Raw genomic sequence first — 16,970 nt, 5'->3', positions numbered from 1 at the left:
TGCTGTTTCTCAGCTCTCAATGAGACCACACAGCTGTTGACCTACTAATACATTACACAGTCCACATAGCAGCGCAAAACATGCACATTAAAACCTCCACAATAGAAGCAGAATGGATACAAAATATAGTCTAAAGGATGAAATATACAAGTCACTATGGGTGGGGGGGTAGTGTTTGAATGTGTTTTTGTGTGTGTAGCGATACAATTGCCTGACATAGCCTTAGGGTGAGAGGGCACCCGCTGCTTCCCAGACTCTTCAGGGACCCTCACTGACAGACTACACTAACCTGGCAACCCGGACTGACAGCCTGGGACTACACTAGCCTGGCAACCCTGACTGACAGCTTGGGACTACACTAACCTGGCAACCCTGACTGACAGCTTGGGACTACACTAACCTGGCAACCCTGACTGACAGCTTGGGAATACACTAACCTGGCAACCCTGACTGACAGCTGGGACTACACTAACCTGGGGACCCAGACTGACAGCCTGGGACTACATAAACCTGGCAACCCTGACTGACAGCCTGGGACTACACAAACCTGGCAACCCTGACAGACAGCCTGGGACTACACAAACCTGGCAACCCTGACTGACAGCCTGATCATCTGCACATGAGAGCTGATTATTTCATCCAGACGTCTTCAAAGACCGTCAGAGAGAACAAATACTTCTATTGCTGTTTCTCAGCTCTCAATGAGACCACACAGCTGTTGACCTACTAATACATTACACAGTCCACATAGCAGCGCAAAACATGCACATTAAAACCTCCACAATAGAAGCAGAATGGATACAAAATATAGTCTAAAGGATGAAATATACAAGTCACTATGGGTGGGGGGGTAGTGTTTGAATGTGTTTTTGTGTGTGTAGCGATACAATTGCCTGACATAGCCTTAGGGTGAGAGGGCACCCGCTGCTTCCCAGACTCTTCAGGGACCCTCACTGACAGACTACACTAACCTGGCAACCCGGACTGACAGCCTGGGACTACACTAGCCTGGCAACCCTGACTGACAGCTTGGGACTACACTAACCTGGCAACCCTGACTGACAGCTTGGGACTACACTAACCTGGCAACCCTGACTGACAGCTTGGGAATACACTAACCTGGCAACCCTGACTGACAGCTGGGACTACACTAACCTGGGGACCCAGACTGACAGCCTGGGACTACATAAACCTGGCAACCCTGACTGACAGCCTGGGACTACACAAACCTGGCAACCCTGACAGACAGCCTGGGACTACACAAACCTGGCAACCCTGACTGACAGCCTGGGACTACACAAACCTGGCAACCCTGACTGACAGCCTGGGACTACACTAACCTGGCAACCCTGACTGACAGCCTGGGACTACACTAACCTGGCAACCCTGACTGACAGCCTGGGACTACACTAACCTGGCAACCCTGACTGACAGCCTGGGACTACACTAACCTGGCAACCCTGACTGACAGCCTGGGACTACACTAACCTGGCAACCCTGACTGACAGCCTGGGACTACACTAACCTGGCAACCCTGACTGACCGCCTGGGACTACACTAACCTAACACGGTAGCTCCACAGCTGGGCTGCTAACAGGAGGTCCACAGGGAGTCAGCTCAGATCATGTTTTTCTACAGCGGCATTGTGAGAAGAAGGCGGGAGAGAGGGAGTGAAGAGGAGGAAGGGGAAGTAGAGGAGAGAGAAAGAGGGAAGGGAGCAAAGTATGAAGGAGCAGAAGACTAGAGGAAGAAGGAGCAGGAGTGAGAGAGAGCTACAGGTGTGAGGATACTTGTATGCCTGTCTGTACCTATCTTGCCTGCTTATAATAATCGGTGTCCGCTTGTTACAATGTAGGTGCTTGGATTTGTTTTACATGGTTCAATCCCTATCAAACAGAGTGAAACTCGGGTGCATCAGTTCCTCTGGGTATGAGGTCAAGAGGGTGTGGATGTAACAGAGGTTTGTTTTTAGTTTTCGGTTCTATTGTAGACTTCTGTTTCGTACTCAGTACAAAAAAAGGACACAAAATGAGGGGGGAGGAGTGGGGGTCGAGGAGAGAGACTCATCATAATAGATGATTTTCTGCATGTCTGAGGAATGAAGCATCAAATCACAACCCGCCAGATATAATCACGATCTCTCGCACCAGCCAAGCACCCCGTGCCCCAGGCGTCACCAGCATTCCAGGGGAGCCGTAATTACCGGGGCTATCACGCAACATCACGACTATGGTCTAGAAAGCGTTACGGCAAAATGATAAGAGAAGCGGCGGCTTGAAAGAACAAACCCCCGTTCCTTTACGGGGAGCACCTGCGCTGCCAGGTAAGAGGAGCGGGCGGTTCGGCTCCCCGGTGAAAGGTCTATGTTAAAGTAGGCTACACGGGGTAGATACGCAAGTTGAGTTGCATAGCAGACATTCCATCGAAAAACCAACAAGCCTCGGCGGAAAGAGAGGGGCTGGCACGGCGTCCAAAAACAGCACGGAATCTGTTAGCTATACCCTAAAGAAATGGAAAACCGACATGCTGCAAACACATTAGCCAGCTCCGCTTGCTCAATCCCTCTAGTCTCCAGACCTCGCAACACTTGGCGTGGAGCGCGTGTGTTTATGCAACTAGTTATGTAGCTTGAGGGACATAACACGAAGAAACTACTTGACTACTTGAATGACCTTTACGATATTGACAACATGACTACGGTGTCTATGATCTATTGCACTGGTACCTTTCATCAACATCAGGCCAGTCAATTGGCTTGATTATGCATATAGCAAATACAAGACATCGATACATTTACATTAGCAGACATATTTCAGGTGCATAAAGGCCAATATATGATAACTGGGGATATAGCCATTGCAATTAATTAATTAATTAATTAATTAAAATCTACTGGGTAGAGTGTCTCATAAATTATTGATTGGGCTACTTATTATAGTTTCAACTGAAACGGCTCATAGTATAACATGCATCCTTTTCAAAAAAGTGTTTCCATAACTTCAATCCAAGTTTAATGATACGAATGACATGAAATATTATAATACAAACACGATACAAACCTTCACACACCCCGACCTCATGCTGCGTGATAGAGCCTCTGCTGAGCGGCGGTCTGATTACGCACCGGAGCCCCCGGTCGCAGGTCCCGTACAGACCGTAAACCCCACCGCAGCTCTCGTTTTTCTGCTTGGCGCAGACCGAGCAGCAGCCGCAGATCCCGAGCACAACCGCCCCGGTGCAGTGCTTGGGCTCTTCGCATTTAGACTTATCACACGGCAGGCACAGTAGAGCCCGACTGCTCCTCGCGAACACAGATACCAAAATGCATACCGCAAGGAGATACATTCTGGAAGAGGCCATGGGGAAAAAATAAAATCCTACTACCCGCCCCCCAGACCCCCGCTCAGACCAGCGAGCTAGTATACCCTTGTCGAGCTCCGAAACACGACGAGCACGCAGTTCCAATAACAGTCAAAGAAGTTCCGAAAAAAATGTCCAGGGTCGTGGTGTACAGTGTTGAAGTCTACTTTCCGCCAGACGAAACTTTAGTCCGGGTTACCGTAAACCAGGAGAGAACAATATCCGTCCAAACGCACATGAGACTCAAACTATCCCACACTGTACATGGGGACCATGGTTTCTGTTCCACAATATGGTCGGAGTTCCAGTTTGTTTCAAGAAATGGAAACTTTCTTCACTGTACTCGTACGTCTTCTCTCTCTCCCCCTTCAGAGTCCTTCTTGCTAACAGCAAGGGGATTTCTCTCCGTTCAACGCGCCCGTAACGAAGAGACTGCGCACTAGTATTTATCAGTCTCTCTCTTCTTAGACTCTCCGCGGCGCTATCCGCTATTCTTTTTGCTAACCTTATTCAAATAAAACGTTTCCTGCTACCGCTCATACAGTACGTCTCTTGCTCTCATGTTTATCGTTCTCCAGCGCACGACTCTCCGTCTGCTGCGCCCCCGGTTCAGTCCCCCTCCGTGACCTCATAACGGAACCACTCCCATCTAGCATTTCTCCGCTCCATTGGACAGTTCATTCCAGATATGGAGCACAGGAAATGTTGGCACACGGGGAGCGCGGAGGGAGTCAGTGATACACAGACTGGGAATGCGGCTCCGGCGCAGGTGTGGAATGTGGAGCCCCAGTGGCCCCGGTAAAAACAGCCGTTTAATCCGAAGCCCGGTCATGCTGCGTGTACTTTACATTTCATATATAACATGACAGGTACTCTCATACTTATTTAAAGAACAATAGGCAAGGTAAAGGCCTGTTTCGGATGGCCTCATTTATAGACAGTAAAACCATTTGGCAACCAACTACGTGAAATAAACATGTTTGATGAGAAAGTGAGTCTGTCTGGTAACTAAAGGCAAATGGTCATCACCGCACTACACACCATCTCACAGAGGCTATTAATTAGGTATCAATTACGTTAAGTATTTTAGATACGATCCTTATGCCAGGTTAGGTTTCCAAAATATATTTTTGTACCTGAGAATACACTAAGAACTGAGGGTTAAAGACCGACAGTGAGACAATCGAGGGTCTCTCTTTATGGATCAATAAACCACAATCTTTCTGCTATATTTCATTCCAGACTGCTCCCTCTCGCTTTTCTGTAGAGCCACCAGATATATGGTGTGTGTATGTGTGTGTGAGAGAAGCAGAGAGAGAGTGTGTGAGTATGTGCGTGTGCTAGTGCTTGTATGTATGTGCCTGTATGCTGTGTGTCTGTTGAGTTGTCTGTGTGTGTGTCTGTGCCACCCCCCCATACACACACTCACACACGCACGCACACACACACACACACACACACACACAACACACACACCCTGTTCAGCAGACAGAAGGGCAGTTGAGCCTGCAAGCACAGCAAGCCAATGATAGCCCAGCAATTACTGTGAACCAATAATAGCTGGGTCATCAATCGCCCCTGAGCAGAGGCCGGGGAGTCAGGGTCATTGGTTAGATGTGTGTCTGTGTGTGTGTCTGTGTGTGTGTGTGTGTGTGTGTGAGCTGAGAGTTATGAAGCCTCGACCACAACTATCCATGGTTACCCTCAGTCAGACCACAATCTCTTGCTTGACGTTCGATAGGTGTGCAGGTTCAATCCCCTGTCAGTATAGCGAGTGAGAACCATCAGCTCCACCACTGACTCCACCACTGACAGCAACACTAGTACAGAGTGATATCAAGTCATATCCAGTAGCCAGCCAGGCTGTCTGATTGCTACCTGCTAGCATTGTCACAGTCTGTAGTGAATGTAAACTTGCCTTGAGTGCATCGATATGAAGAGAGACATTGAATCTCCAGAAGCCCTAGTCCTGCTTATGAAGTGGTGCTGCTCAGGTTCTGTGGAGCTGGATTAATGATGAGGGTCAGTGTCAACTATGCAGTAACGACATGCTGTTTGTCATCTCAGAAACATCCTCTTGTTCCTAGTCATCCTTTTCACACTCTCTATAGCATTCCTTCCTATGTTTATTCTCTTAATCTCTCTCTCCTCTCCCCGTTGTTTTGGTAATGCTCTTGAACCTGATATGTTTTTTTCAGGGTCAGTGTTCTAGACTTGAACCCTCCACAAAGCTTTCTAAGAACTACTGATAAGACTGCCACGTTTGTGTGTGAGTGCTTGTGAATATGCATGTGTGTGCATGTGTGTTACCGGTGTGTGTGTTACCAGTGATGCATTACTGCCACCTACCTCAGCAAGTGTTTAGCGAGCCTGTCAACACCGTTACCTTCCAGATAACCCAGACCATTGTTTAGATTAATGACGCTTCCTTAAATTGAATAACAAAAGCTGAAAACAAAACACTCCGCCTGTAACCAAACGACCAAAACAACATCAACAAATAAATTAACGTCCACGCCGGGAGTGGCGGGTTAGATTCATGAGCCAATCAGAGACCTGCGCCTCTTAAACACTCGGCGGGTATAGGGGCTAGCGACGGCGGGGTTGGGGGGGTGGAGGGAGGATGCGAAGAGGTAAGGTAGGCGGAGCTGATGTGATGGTCGAGGAGTGTTCAAGCGCTGAGCGTTGCCGTGGGCGCCGGGCTAACTGGCCCATTAATCATCCAGCATGTGTGCGTGTGCTTGTGTGTGTGTGTGTGTGTGTGGGTTTGGCACCACTGAGTTTTCTTCGTTGGGCTCTTCGCTGTACCCAACCTCTGGTTCAATCACACAGGCCTGCGGCCATATCCTGACACACAAACGCACACACACACACGAACACACACACATCAAAGCTCCACCAGACCCCCCCACCCCACACACACGCACACATAAACACCCTGGGGCGCCCCCCAGTGGTCTGGGTGAATAGGACACACGGTTCCACCACTGCAAAGACAAGATTCAGAACTCGCCAGTAGCACAGACGCAGACTCACATCCCCACTTTTCAGAGCTCAGCTGTATACCTATAGATATACATCTAAACACATGACTCAGAACCCAGCATGGTCCAGAGAACAAACAGACACGGGTCAGAACCCCACAGCCATGCTGAGCCGTGATTGGTTAGAAGGAATTCCGTCAGGACCCGGTGGTCTGTGAGGTAATAGTCAGGTGCTGACAGATCTGCAGAGTGATAAGCGCGGTTGTAGATTGAGGCATGACCACATGTGAGCTTGCTGTGGCATCTCTCCCAGCATTCCTCCTGCTCTCAGCCAGCATGCCAGCTATGGCAAACATTCCCATCAGCCTCAGACTTTAATTGGAATGTTTCACAGCAACACAAAGATCTCGATAATGAGTGCTGATGGATAGGCGCCTGGTCTGATGAGCAGCATGGTCACTCACACACACACACACACACACACACACACACACACACACACACACACACACACACACACACACACACACACACACACACACACACACATACTGTAAGAACACACAGACACACACAAACTCACGGGGGACAATACTTTTTCCACTTTTGTATATCTCTTTCTCCTAATTTTCTCCCTCCATCTTCTCACTGTCAATCTCTTTATAGTGTTTTTCACTGTCTCTATTCTCTCATCCCCTTCCCTCTCTTCTCCAACTTTCTCATCTCTGTTATCTCCAACTCTCCCCCACACTCTAAATCACAGCATTGACCCCTGAAATCGATATAAATGCTGTCTTCTACTGGGCACGGATACATGTTTTCGCTGTGTTCTACTGGTCTCCGGTTCCCACTTGACCCCCTGCTGTCCATGAACCAGATCCAGAGCCAGGAGACACACAGGCACAGAGGAGAGGACGGGGTTAAACTTGTTGCCGCTCGTCTCTCTCCCTGTGTTCCCTGGCCGTCTCCCTCTCTCTCTCTGGTTTTCATGAGCACATGATGAAAGAATGTTTGGAATGCCAGTGACTGCAGTGCCAGCAGCGCTTCCAGTAGCACTGGGCTGTGAGAACTGGTAGGATGGGGGGGGGGGGGGGGGGGAGTGGGGGGGTGGTGTACTGTCTGTCTGTATGAGGACAAATGATTGCTTCTTTCCATATAAAGAAGTTCATACTTGAGCTCAGCCAGCAGGCTAATCCTCTGAACTACAGTACTGAGAGAGGGGGGGAGAGCAGGGGGAGAGCAGGGGGAGAGAGAGACAGGGGGAGAGAAAGGGGAAGAGAGAACATGGAGGAGAGAAAGAGAGTGAGAGAGGGAAAGAGTGAGAGAGGGAGAGAGAGAAAGAAAGAGAGAGGGAGGGAGGGAGGGAAAGAGTGAGAGAGTAAAGAGAGAAAGAGAGAAAGAGAGAGGGAGAGAGGGAGAGAGAGAGGGAGAGAGAGAAAAAGAGAGAGGGACAGAGGGAGAGAGAGAGAAAGAGAGAGGGGGAGAGAGAGAAATGTCAGTGGTGTAGGACGGTGTAGGACATTAGTGAGGCTCCTGAGAGAGACTGAGGAGTGGAGGCTGTTTTCTGATCACAGGAACATCCAACAAGACCACAACAGCACAATGACGAAATTCTGTGTGTGTGTCATAGTCTCAAAGAAAAAAACAAAGATGGTGATATATGACTGAATTAGTCAATCAAAGTTGAACAGAGCCAGACAGCATATTCTCATGGCAGGACACACAATTTCAGAATTTTTAAGACGTTGGACACTTTTTTAATTTTACCAATGATCAAGCAATTTATCGAGGGTAGCTAGGAGGAGAGAGGCAGAGAGAAGCACACACACTCACACTCACACACACACACACACACACACACACACACACACACACACATACACAAAGACCCTGCCACAGCTGCGGTCCCTCTGGCTTTTAGCTACAATAATAACCCTAACACAGGTGTGACTGCAGTAAGTGTCAGGATGCCTTGGGAGCAACTATCTTTGACGCGTGTAATAAAGGTTGGTGTTTGTTTTCCCGCCCAGGTGACACCACCTTGACGTTCTCTAATTTCCTGATTCTGTCACCGCTCCAGAAGGTAGCGTGTGATGTAATGGGGGGTGAGGCAGGCGGGGGGGGGGGGGGGAGTATGACGGAGGAGAGAGTAAACAAGTAATGAACTCTAAAATGATGCTGAGCCAGGGGCCCACTCACCTGACCTTGGAGCACGGTTGGACAGCTTTTAACACACATACAGTAAACAGAACACAAACACACATGCTTGCACAACACAAAAGCACACGCACACAAACACGCACAGATTCAGATAAATACACTTGGAGAAACACACTCAAAATAACACACATGTACATTGTTGGGTTCGCGGGTACTGTTTTGGGCAGGAAGTTCAAGATCCCCAGTGTCTCAAGTGATTCACACAACAACAGCAGCCTGTCGACCTCTCACTCTCTGCTGCTTTACAGCCTGCAGGAAGGATCAGCAATCAGTCACTTTATAACAAGGAAGTAAACTCTTGCCTGAACACACACACACACACACACACACACAGACACAAAGAACCTGGTCAGCGTTTCAAACCAAGCATGTGATGTTTGGTCATCCTCCTCGAAAAGTTTTTTTTATGTGTCATTCTATCATGAATTTCCAAGGCTACCTGTTTCGTTCCACTTCTCCACGGATACATCTTTTATTGTAATACTTTTTAACCAATCACAAAAGACATGTTATCATGCCAGCAGAAGCTCAGGGCGCTTGTTACCGTGGAGCCGGTAATTTTTTTGTTCATGATGAGTGTCTTCATTCAGAACACAGCATATCAACAGCTGGTCATTTCTAAGGTACGGTACAGCAATAAGGCGTGCACTCCGTGGTGAAATTCTATTTACAAATAGACTGTAGTCAAATATGTTGTGTTTATTTTGATTTAGCTGACCGGATGCAATGGGAACAAAGCTCTAGTCCTGTAAGTCCCAGCTGTGGCCCTAATCAAACGCATGTCTGCTACCTTGAACTGACCGAGGTCTGTAGAGAGAGGTGGTGTGTCTGGTCAGGGAGCTGGAAAGCGCTCTCCTGGAAAGCGCTCAAACTAGCCCTGACGTGATCCTCACACTGTTCACGCTGTCGGGTGTAGAGTCGGTTGCTTTCTTTTGAGGCTATTTGTTCAGAGTCGAGCATGTTGTTTGAAATCTGTTTCATGATTTCGTTTCATGAGAATTTTCCTTTCTCTTTCCCTCTTTTTAACTTTTCACTTGTCTCTTTGGCACTGTCTATCTCTCTCTTTTTGCGCTCTCTCTCTCTCTCTCTCTCTCTCTCTCTCTCTCTCTCTCTCTCTTCTCTCTCTCTCTCTCTCTCTCTCTCTCTCTCTCTCTCTCTCTCTCTCTCTCTCTCTCTCTCTCTCTCTCTCTCTCTCTCTCTCACACACAGACACTCTCTATATTTTTTGTCTGCTGACTCTGGTCAATATCCCTTAGTGCACAGCACTGCATACAAAGGAGAACACCAAGCAATAAAGTAGGGTAAAGTCCAATCAGAGCAGATCTTTATTGTGTGGACACAGAGCTATATGGGCAGTGTGTAGCTCTCCGCCCAAAAGCCAGTCACATGTTATTGGACAAGGTTCCTATTTCCCCTGTAAGCTTAGAGCCGTGTGTGGGCGTGCATGTGTGAGTGTGTACGTGCATTTGTGTGTGTGTGTGTGTGTGCATATGTGTGTGTATCTCCGCCAGGTGTGCTCAGATCTGTTCGGGGACTCTCCCGTGTGCAGCGACCCAGAGAAGCACCCCAGAGAGAATGAGGAGGTGCAGATCTCCTCCTCCATCATCCTCCTCCTCTACACCCTGATCACCAGCCTCCTGTCCATCCCCCCTGCTCTGTTCCTGGGCTCCTGGTCGGACCGGGCCAGCCGGCGAGTCGTGCTCCTGCTCCCCTGCTTGCTCTCTCTGGCCAGCGCTGCTCTGATGCTCACCATGGCTCTGGAACCTCGCCTCAGTGTCTGCATCTCCTTGGTTGCCGCGGGGCTGGTCGGCCTATCAGGAGGCACCGTGTCTATCTTCCTCAGCTCCTTCAGCTTCCTGGCCGACCTGACGGAAGGAACGGGAGCCAATCGCACGCTGCGGATGGCGACAGCGGAGTCCATGATCTTTGTCGGCGGGGCGGTGGGATTCCTCCTGGGCGGGGTCTTGGCGGATAAGTTTGGTTTGTTCTCTGCCTTCGCTGCTGTCTGTTGCTGCCACACCCTCTCTGTGTTCTACATCCTGGTCTGGCTGAGAGACCCCACCACTGGGCGTGCCATAGCAGGGGTGGCCACAACCTCTGCCCCGGCTGCCAGGACGGGTATCCTATCACTGGTCAGGAGGACGGTTACCACGGTGATGAGGAAGAGGCCGGGGCAGGAGAGGCTGAAGCTTCACCTGCTCATCATCTGCACCTTCTTGAACAACCTGGTGGCCGTAGGTGAGGAGAGGAGAGGATATTAGAGGAGATGAGAGGAGATCAAACAGTACATGTTCAACCAACATTTGTTTATGTTTGTGTGTGCGTGTGTGTGCGGGCTACAGGGGAGTTTAGCATCTTACTTCTGTTCCTGACCTATGAACCCAGGGAATTCACCACTGAGCTCTATGGCATCTTTAACTCCTGCAAAATGCTACTACTGGTGAGACAACACACTAAACCCTACATACTACAACCTGTCTGTACCCTGCAACTTTGTGACACACTGTACTGTATGTTTCATGTCAAGTTGTTCTGGCATACGAAACTGCTTTGTGATGAAGAGAACTTTAAGTACTGTTCAGTACTTCACTTTTATCATCGTATCTCACCTCAGATCAGCTATTAACAACTTAAAATACCCCTCGGTATCAAGCAACACCTAGACCGAAATAACTGCTGTTGCCGTAAACTCCCAGCCCCCAGCCGGTAACACCGGTTTACACCCTCCTGGAGAGCCTTTAACCATCTGAACTTCTACCACAGCAGCTCTCTCTGAACCGTGGGCAAATATGCTGCCTATTCTGTTGGGGTTTTCTGAGGTTTGAAAGGCACTTCATGACACTTTGTCTTTTATCCAGTTTCAAAGTGTTGCCATTTACTATGTATGGGATAGAGACTCTGTGGTCAGAGGCACCCCAGAATGCATTTCACCCACTTGTCTTTAAAGATTTACAGATCTGAAGGCACACACGCAGGTATGCACATACATAAACACCACCAAGGCACCAACTTTGTCTGCCTGTCTGTCTGCCTGTCTGTCTGTCTGTCTGTCTGTCTGTCTGTCTGTGTGCCTGCCTGCCTGTCTGTCTGTCTGTCTGTCTGTCTGTCTGTCTGTCTGCTTGCCACAGGTAGCCCTCAGATTAGTAGAACACAGAGCACCCGCAGAATGTCGCCTGGCTCACATCAAAGCCTGGAGAACTACAGGGAGTGTTCTGAACACTCCAGAGTCAAGCTGTCTAAAAAGAAGCTGGGAGGGAGGACAAATAAGGTGGGAGGAAGAAAGGGTGGAGAGAGACAGAAAGACAGACAGACAGACAGACAGACAGACAGACAGAAAGAAAGAAAGAAAGAAAGAAAGAAAGAAGAAAGAAAAAAAAGAATAAATAGAAATTGAGAAGGGAGAGAAATTTACCACATTCATGGTTTGTTGAGGAAGTTTCTAAAAACATCCTGAGGTCTTAGATTGACAAGTGATTAGAGCAGAGCAGAGTTCATCATATATTATTATGAAACACTGCAAAGCCTAATGAGTTTATTAGAGGAGAAACAGTGAGCTGTGACCTTCCATAAGAGGTGTTTATGCATTCACCATGGCTGGGCAGAACCAGGAGGAAGAGGGAGGGGGGAGGGGTGATGACTCTGGCAACTTGTCACCCTGAGTCGACAGCATAATGAAATCAAACCTGTCAGCTTAGACAGAGGGGGCAAATGAGTCATATTACACACACATGCAACACACACAAATACACATACACCCACACACACACTCTCTCACACACATGCACACACCCACACAAACACACACACGTGCGCACACACACATAAATAAACCATGTTTGTTGTTTTGACACCATCTCATCAGACTCAATCTCTGAAGGTTAATAGAATCTATTCTGTGGCCAGCTAATGAATCTAAGCCCTTTTTCTTTGTGAAAAACACACCCATACTCTCTCTCGCACACACACACACACACACGTACACACACACGTACACACACACACAGCTGATGAGAAACAACAGATACAAAGCTGCCAGCAGTTGTGCCATAAGAGATAAGTCAGATTAACAGCTAGCCTTGCACTGGTAGGTAATGATTAGGAACAGATCATTCTCTACTTTCTTTCAGACCCAGCAGAGTCTAACAAGCATAACAGTTGTCTTGAGGTCATTATGTTGCTGCTCTATCTTAATCCGTCTAGTTTCAGCCATGGGCTACTGGTCTCTCGTGTGTTCATGATGCGTTTATGGTCATGTTGTGTTCATGGGAATGTTTTCTTGGTCATGTTGTGTTCATGGTCACGATGTGGGCATAGTCATGTTGTGTTCATGGTCATATTGTGTTGTTCATGTTGTGTTCATGGTCACAATTTGTTAAAGGCAGAGATGGGAAATAACAAAGTTCAAGTACTTTGTTATTGTACTTACTTTGGTAGATTTTTCTGGTATTAGTACTTTATTTCACTATTTATTTTTCTCGACAACTCTCAGGTACCTTTCTGAAAGGAGAATTTTCTTTTTCGATTTTTTTGGGGGAAACAAAGTTAAGAAAAATAAAAGGAAAATATTTTCTTTTTTTTCGATTTTCTTTTTAGAAACAAAAGTTTGGAAACAATATTTTTGAAAAATACTTTCTGAAAGGTAAAAACATATAACAAACGTTTCTAAAGTTTAAAAAATATATTGGAAAAAAAGTTTTGAAAACTAAAACAAGAATTTTCTGAAAGGTTGAAATTGTTTGGTAAAAACATTTAACAAAGTTTCGAAAGGTTGAAAACATATTTTCAACAAAAAGTTTTTACAAACACGTTTCTGAAAGGTAGAACAATTGACCAAAAGTTTTGAAAGTTTGAAAAAATCTAATTGTGTTTTTCATGTTGCGTTCATGGTTATGTCTTGGTCCAGGGGTTTGTGTTACTGGTCCTGTTCCCCCTGATGCTGAGGTATGTGGGACAGATGACCCTGGCCAAGCTGAGCGCTCTCTGCAGGACAGCAGCCTACATTACACTGTCCTTCTCCACCAATACATGGATGGTCTTCCTGGGTAAGGCTGACTAATTGATTTCAATCAAGTTGATTTATCTCAATCTCCCCAACCAAACTGTTCTTTTCGTAACAAATGTGTATTTATTAGATGGTAAATGTATATTTTTTCTGTCATGCGTATTGTAATTTTATGAGGCAGCATCCTTCAAGTTGAAGGAGAATGCCCACAGTGTATGTGGCCAACAGTCAGATGTGAAGACTACTGCACAAATTGTTTGACATAGATTAACCAGATTTCTTTTTCCGTTGGCGCTGTTTGGAATTCGGAATCCGGCAACTCAGATTCAAAACGAGTCGGCTGAGATAAGATAATTTCAGATGTCCTCAGATTGTCGACGTGTCCCCGTTGTAAAAGGACCAAGAACAAACATATTTGGAGGGAAGATGATGAGGGGGTTAGATCCTTGTGCAGTGGAGATGGTTCAGAGATAAACCCTGCAGACCATACTGCAGTAATTACACACCCTGACACATCTTTTTGTAGTATGGGATCTAGAGCCAGGGGGCGTTCCTTTGAGACGTGGGATGTAGAACTGGCGCGTGTGTGATGAGGAGGAGACAGAGAGAACTGAGCATTGTTCTGGGCTGAAAGACTCGAAGGGAGATGGACAGATAGCTATTGGTATCCTTAATTGAATAAGTGGTGGAGGACGTTGTGATTCTTCTTCTTTGGAGACGTGAGGCGCGAGTGGGGGGGGAGGGGGTGATGGAGGGGTAGAGTGGGGGCGGAGAGGAGGATGACAGATGGTGTGGAGATAGAGCAGGCAAGAGTCTCAGGAGAGACAAGAAGGGTGAGCAGGAAAACAGAGGGGTGAAGGAGGAGAGGGGGGTGCAAGAGATGGAGGGATGCTGGAGGAGGAGAAGGGGAGGGGCGCAGGAGATGGAGGGATGCTGGAGGAGGAGAAGGGGAGGGGTGCAGGAGATGGAGGAAGTCAGGGGGAGTGATGAAGGACAGGGACAGGATATGGATAGAATACCAGATCACCAGATCAACCCAAGATGAATTGCACTTTTACAATTTTCCCCTTGTTCCTCTCCTTATGTTTCCCCTGTCACACCCCCCTCTCATCCCATCCCTCCATCCCTCCATCCCCCCATCCCTCCCCTCCATCCCTCCATCCCCTCATCCCTCCATTCCTCCACCCCTCCATCCCTCCATTCCTCCATCCCCCCATCCCCCCATCCCTCCATCCCCCCATCCCTCCATCCCTCCACCCCTCCATCCCTCCACCCCTCCATCCCTCCATTCCTCCATCCCTCCATTCCTCCATCCCCCCATCCCTCCATCCCCCCATCCCTCCATCCCTCCTCTCTGTAGTGGCGGTGGTGGGTGCTCCTTCAGGCATCACACAGGCTGTAATACGCTCAGTGTCCTCCAGCATTGTGGCGCCTGATGAGCAAGGTGGGGTTAACACACACACATCCATACACTCATACACACACGGTGGGGTTAACACACACACACACACACACAATGAGGTTGACACACACACACACAAAGCCACACACTTTCAGAAGCATCATAGTGTTTGTTTTTCCTCTGCGTATATTGTTAGTGGACGTTGTTGCGCCAAGCGCTTGTTAAGCCTCTGCAAGGTCTATTTCGTCAGTAAGAGACAGCTGGGATTACATTAGATTTGATGAGATTTTAAAACATCCTGCTATGATTGGAGAAACGCAGAGACGGTGGCTGTTGCTTAGGAACCACTTCACCTGTTTATAACAGATCCAACAGGTTCTGTCTGGTTTGCTGAACTCTTGGCGCTCCTCTCCTCCTCTGGTTTCTCGCCTCAGCCCTGCTCTCCTCCTCTGGTTTCTCGCCTCAGCCCTGCTCTCCTCCTCTGGTTTCTCGCCTCAGCCCTGCTCTCCTCTTCTGGTTTCTCGCCTCAGCCCTGCTCTCCTCCTCTGGTTTCTCGCCTCAGCCCTGCTCTCCTCTTCTGGTTTCTCGCCTCGCCCTCTCTCGGCCACTTCACAGCAGACACAAGAAAGGACTTTAGCAGACGCTCGTCTTTGCCTTTGATCAATACGACACACATTGTAAGAACCACTTAAGACTGTCCTTGTCTTCTCGTCCTCCTCCTGACCTTTTCTCTCTCTCTTTTCTGTAACTATCCATCTCTCTTTCTCTTCCCGCTCTCTCTCTGGCTTTCTATCTTTCCCTTGATCTCACTAACACTGAAAGCACACCAGCAACATGTGGGGCTACCAACCATCATTGTTTACCTATAAATGTCAGTGTATTTTGGTAAGAAGAAATTAAGTTAATTACACAAATCAAGAGAACTGAGAATCTATAATGGAGCTATATTCAAATGCTGATGTGTAATCAAATAAGAGGATGCAAACAAACTGAGAAATGGCGCAAAGTATAATTAGAAAGAGCTTGAACATGCAAGAAGAAAGTTACAATTATGAGTTGTGTCTCCAATATTGCCCCAGAAACTATTCTACAAGCAACAGTTAAGTTAACTTAATTTGCCCACTCGCTGATGGATTAAAAAAGCCTCATTTGATTATAGAAGTGATTTGAAACATCTTTAAAATAGATTCCTTTTCTCTCTTCTCTCTTTGTTCTCTCTTTTTCTTTCTCTCTTTTTCTTTCTCTCTTTTTCTTTCTTTCTTTTTCTTTCTTTCTTTCTCGCTCTCTTTCTCACTCTCTTGTCTTCCTGTCTCTGTCTCAATATTTATGTCATTTTCTTTTTTCCTATCACTATCATTCCCTCACTCTGTTCTCCTCCTGTGTTTCTGCTCCACTTGGTAAGCAGGTCCTCTGCAAGGACCTTCCATCGCTGAGGTGGGAGGTCAGAGGTCAGAGAAAGTGAAGGGAATAATCGCAAAGTGACTATAGAGGAGCACAGAGCAGCACAGATAGTCAGGCCACTAAAAGCATTGTCATGTTCTTCTTAAAAAATAAAAATACATTTCCCATGATTCCCCAGGGGCGATGTTTTCATTCACGGCATCGGTAGAGGCCACCTGCATGATGATATCCGGGATCATATTCAACGGACTCTACCCTTTGACCCTGGCCACCTTCCCGGGCACCTGCTTTATCGTCATGGCAACGTTTACACTCATCGTGTTCATCCTCATGCAGTGAGTCACACCTCCTCTGCCCAGGAAACACATTTGTGAACATAAACATATAACAGATATATATCACCGCATGAGACATAGAAAGGCAATAAGGATTATTGTAATCCTAGTATTTGTGAGTTGGGCTGTGCTGTGCTGTCCCTAGCTCGTTAAAGGGAATGCTGATTCAATTAACATTTCTAAATGTTAATTAGTCGGGGTTAGGCTTAATTATTATTATTGAAATGCTTTTCAAAGGCCAATAAAATAATTTAAACCAAATTTAC

The 16,970-nt window shown here is 47.3% G+C and overlaps 2 protein-coding genes across 3 annotated transcripts in view; one reads left to right on the top strand and one right to left on the bottom strand.

Annotated features, from left to right (window-relative positions):
• The window catches only part of crim1 (cysteine rich transmembrane BMP regulator 1 (chordin-like)), a 49,070-nt gene extending 45,187 nt beyond the window's left edge, over positions 1-3,883 (bottom strand). For both annotated transcript variants that reach the window (XM_067242701.1, XM_067242702.1), the window contains exon 1: positions 3,060-3,883. In XM_067242701.1, coding sequence (XP_067098802.1) covers positions 3,060-3,360 — 301 coding nt within the window. In that variant the 5' untranslated portion in view covers positions 3,361-3,883. The remainder of the gene's footprint in view (positions 1-3,059) is intronic.
• A 5,187-nt stretch (positions 3,884-9,070) lies between these two features.
• zgc:174356 (uncharacterized protein LOC100137120 homolog) lies at positions 9,071-16,708 on the top strand. Its single transcript, XM_067243256.1, has 6 exons — positions 9,071-9,187; positions 10,076-10,802; positions 10,907-11,004; positions 13,468-13,606; positions 14,927-15,010; positions 16,548-16,708. Exons 1-6 carry the CDS (start codon positions 9,071-9,073, stop codon positions 16,706-16,708), a joined length of 1,326 nt encoding a protein of 441 aa, XP_067099357.1.
• The last annotated feature ends 262 nt before the right edge of the window (positions 16,709-16,970 follow it).

This window comes from Osmerus mordax, chromosome 9 (assembly GCF_038355195.1).
Source record: "Osmerus mordax isolate fOsmMor3 chromosome 9, fOsmMor3.pri, whole genome shotgun sequence".
Taxonomy (NCBI): Eukaryota; Metazoa; Chordata; class Actinopteri; order Osmeriformes; family Osmeridae; genus Osmerus; species Osmerus mordax.
This window is presented reverse-complemented; position numbering and strand designations above follow the sequence as displayed.

What these genes read in the sequence shown, in the direction of transcription:
- zgc:174356 (XM_067243256.1), top strand. Translation starts at nt 9,071, where the DNA reads ATGTTATCATGCCAGCAGAAGCTCAGGGCGCTTGTTACCGTGGAGCCG. An exon ending in CCTGCAAAATGCTACTACTG is followed by an intron (nt 11,005 to 13,467) that starts GTGAGACAACAC and finishes GTCTTGGTCCAG; the next exon opens with GGGTTTGTGTTACTGGTCCT. An exon ending in TGTGGCGCCTGATGAGCAAG is followed by an intron (nt 15,011 to 16,547) that starts GTGGGGTTAACA and finishes ATGATTCCCCAG; the next exon opens with GGGCGATGTTTTCATTCACG.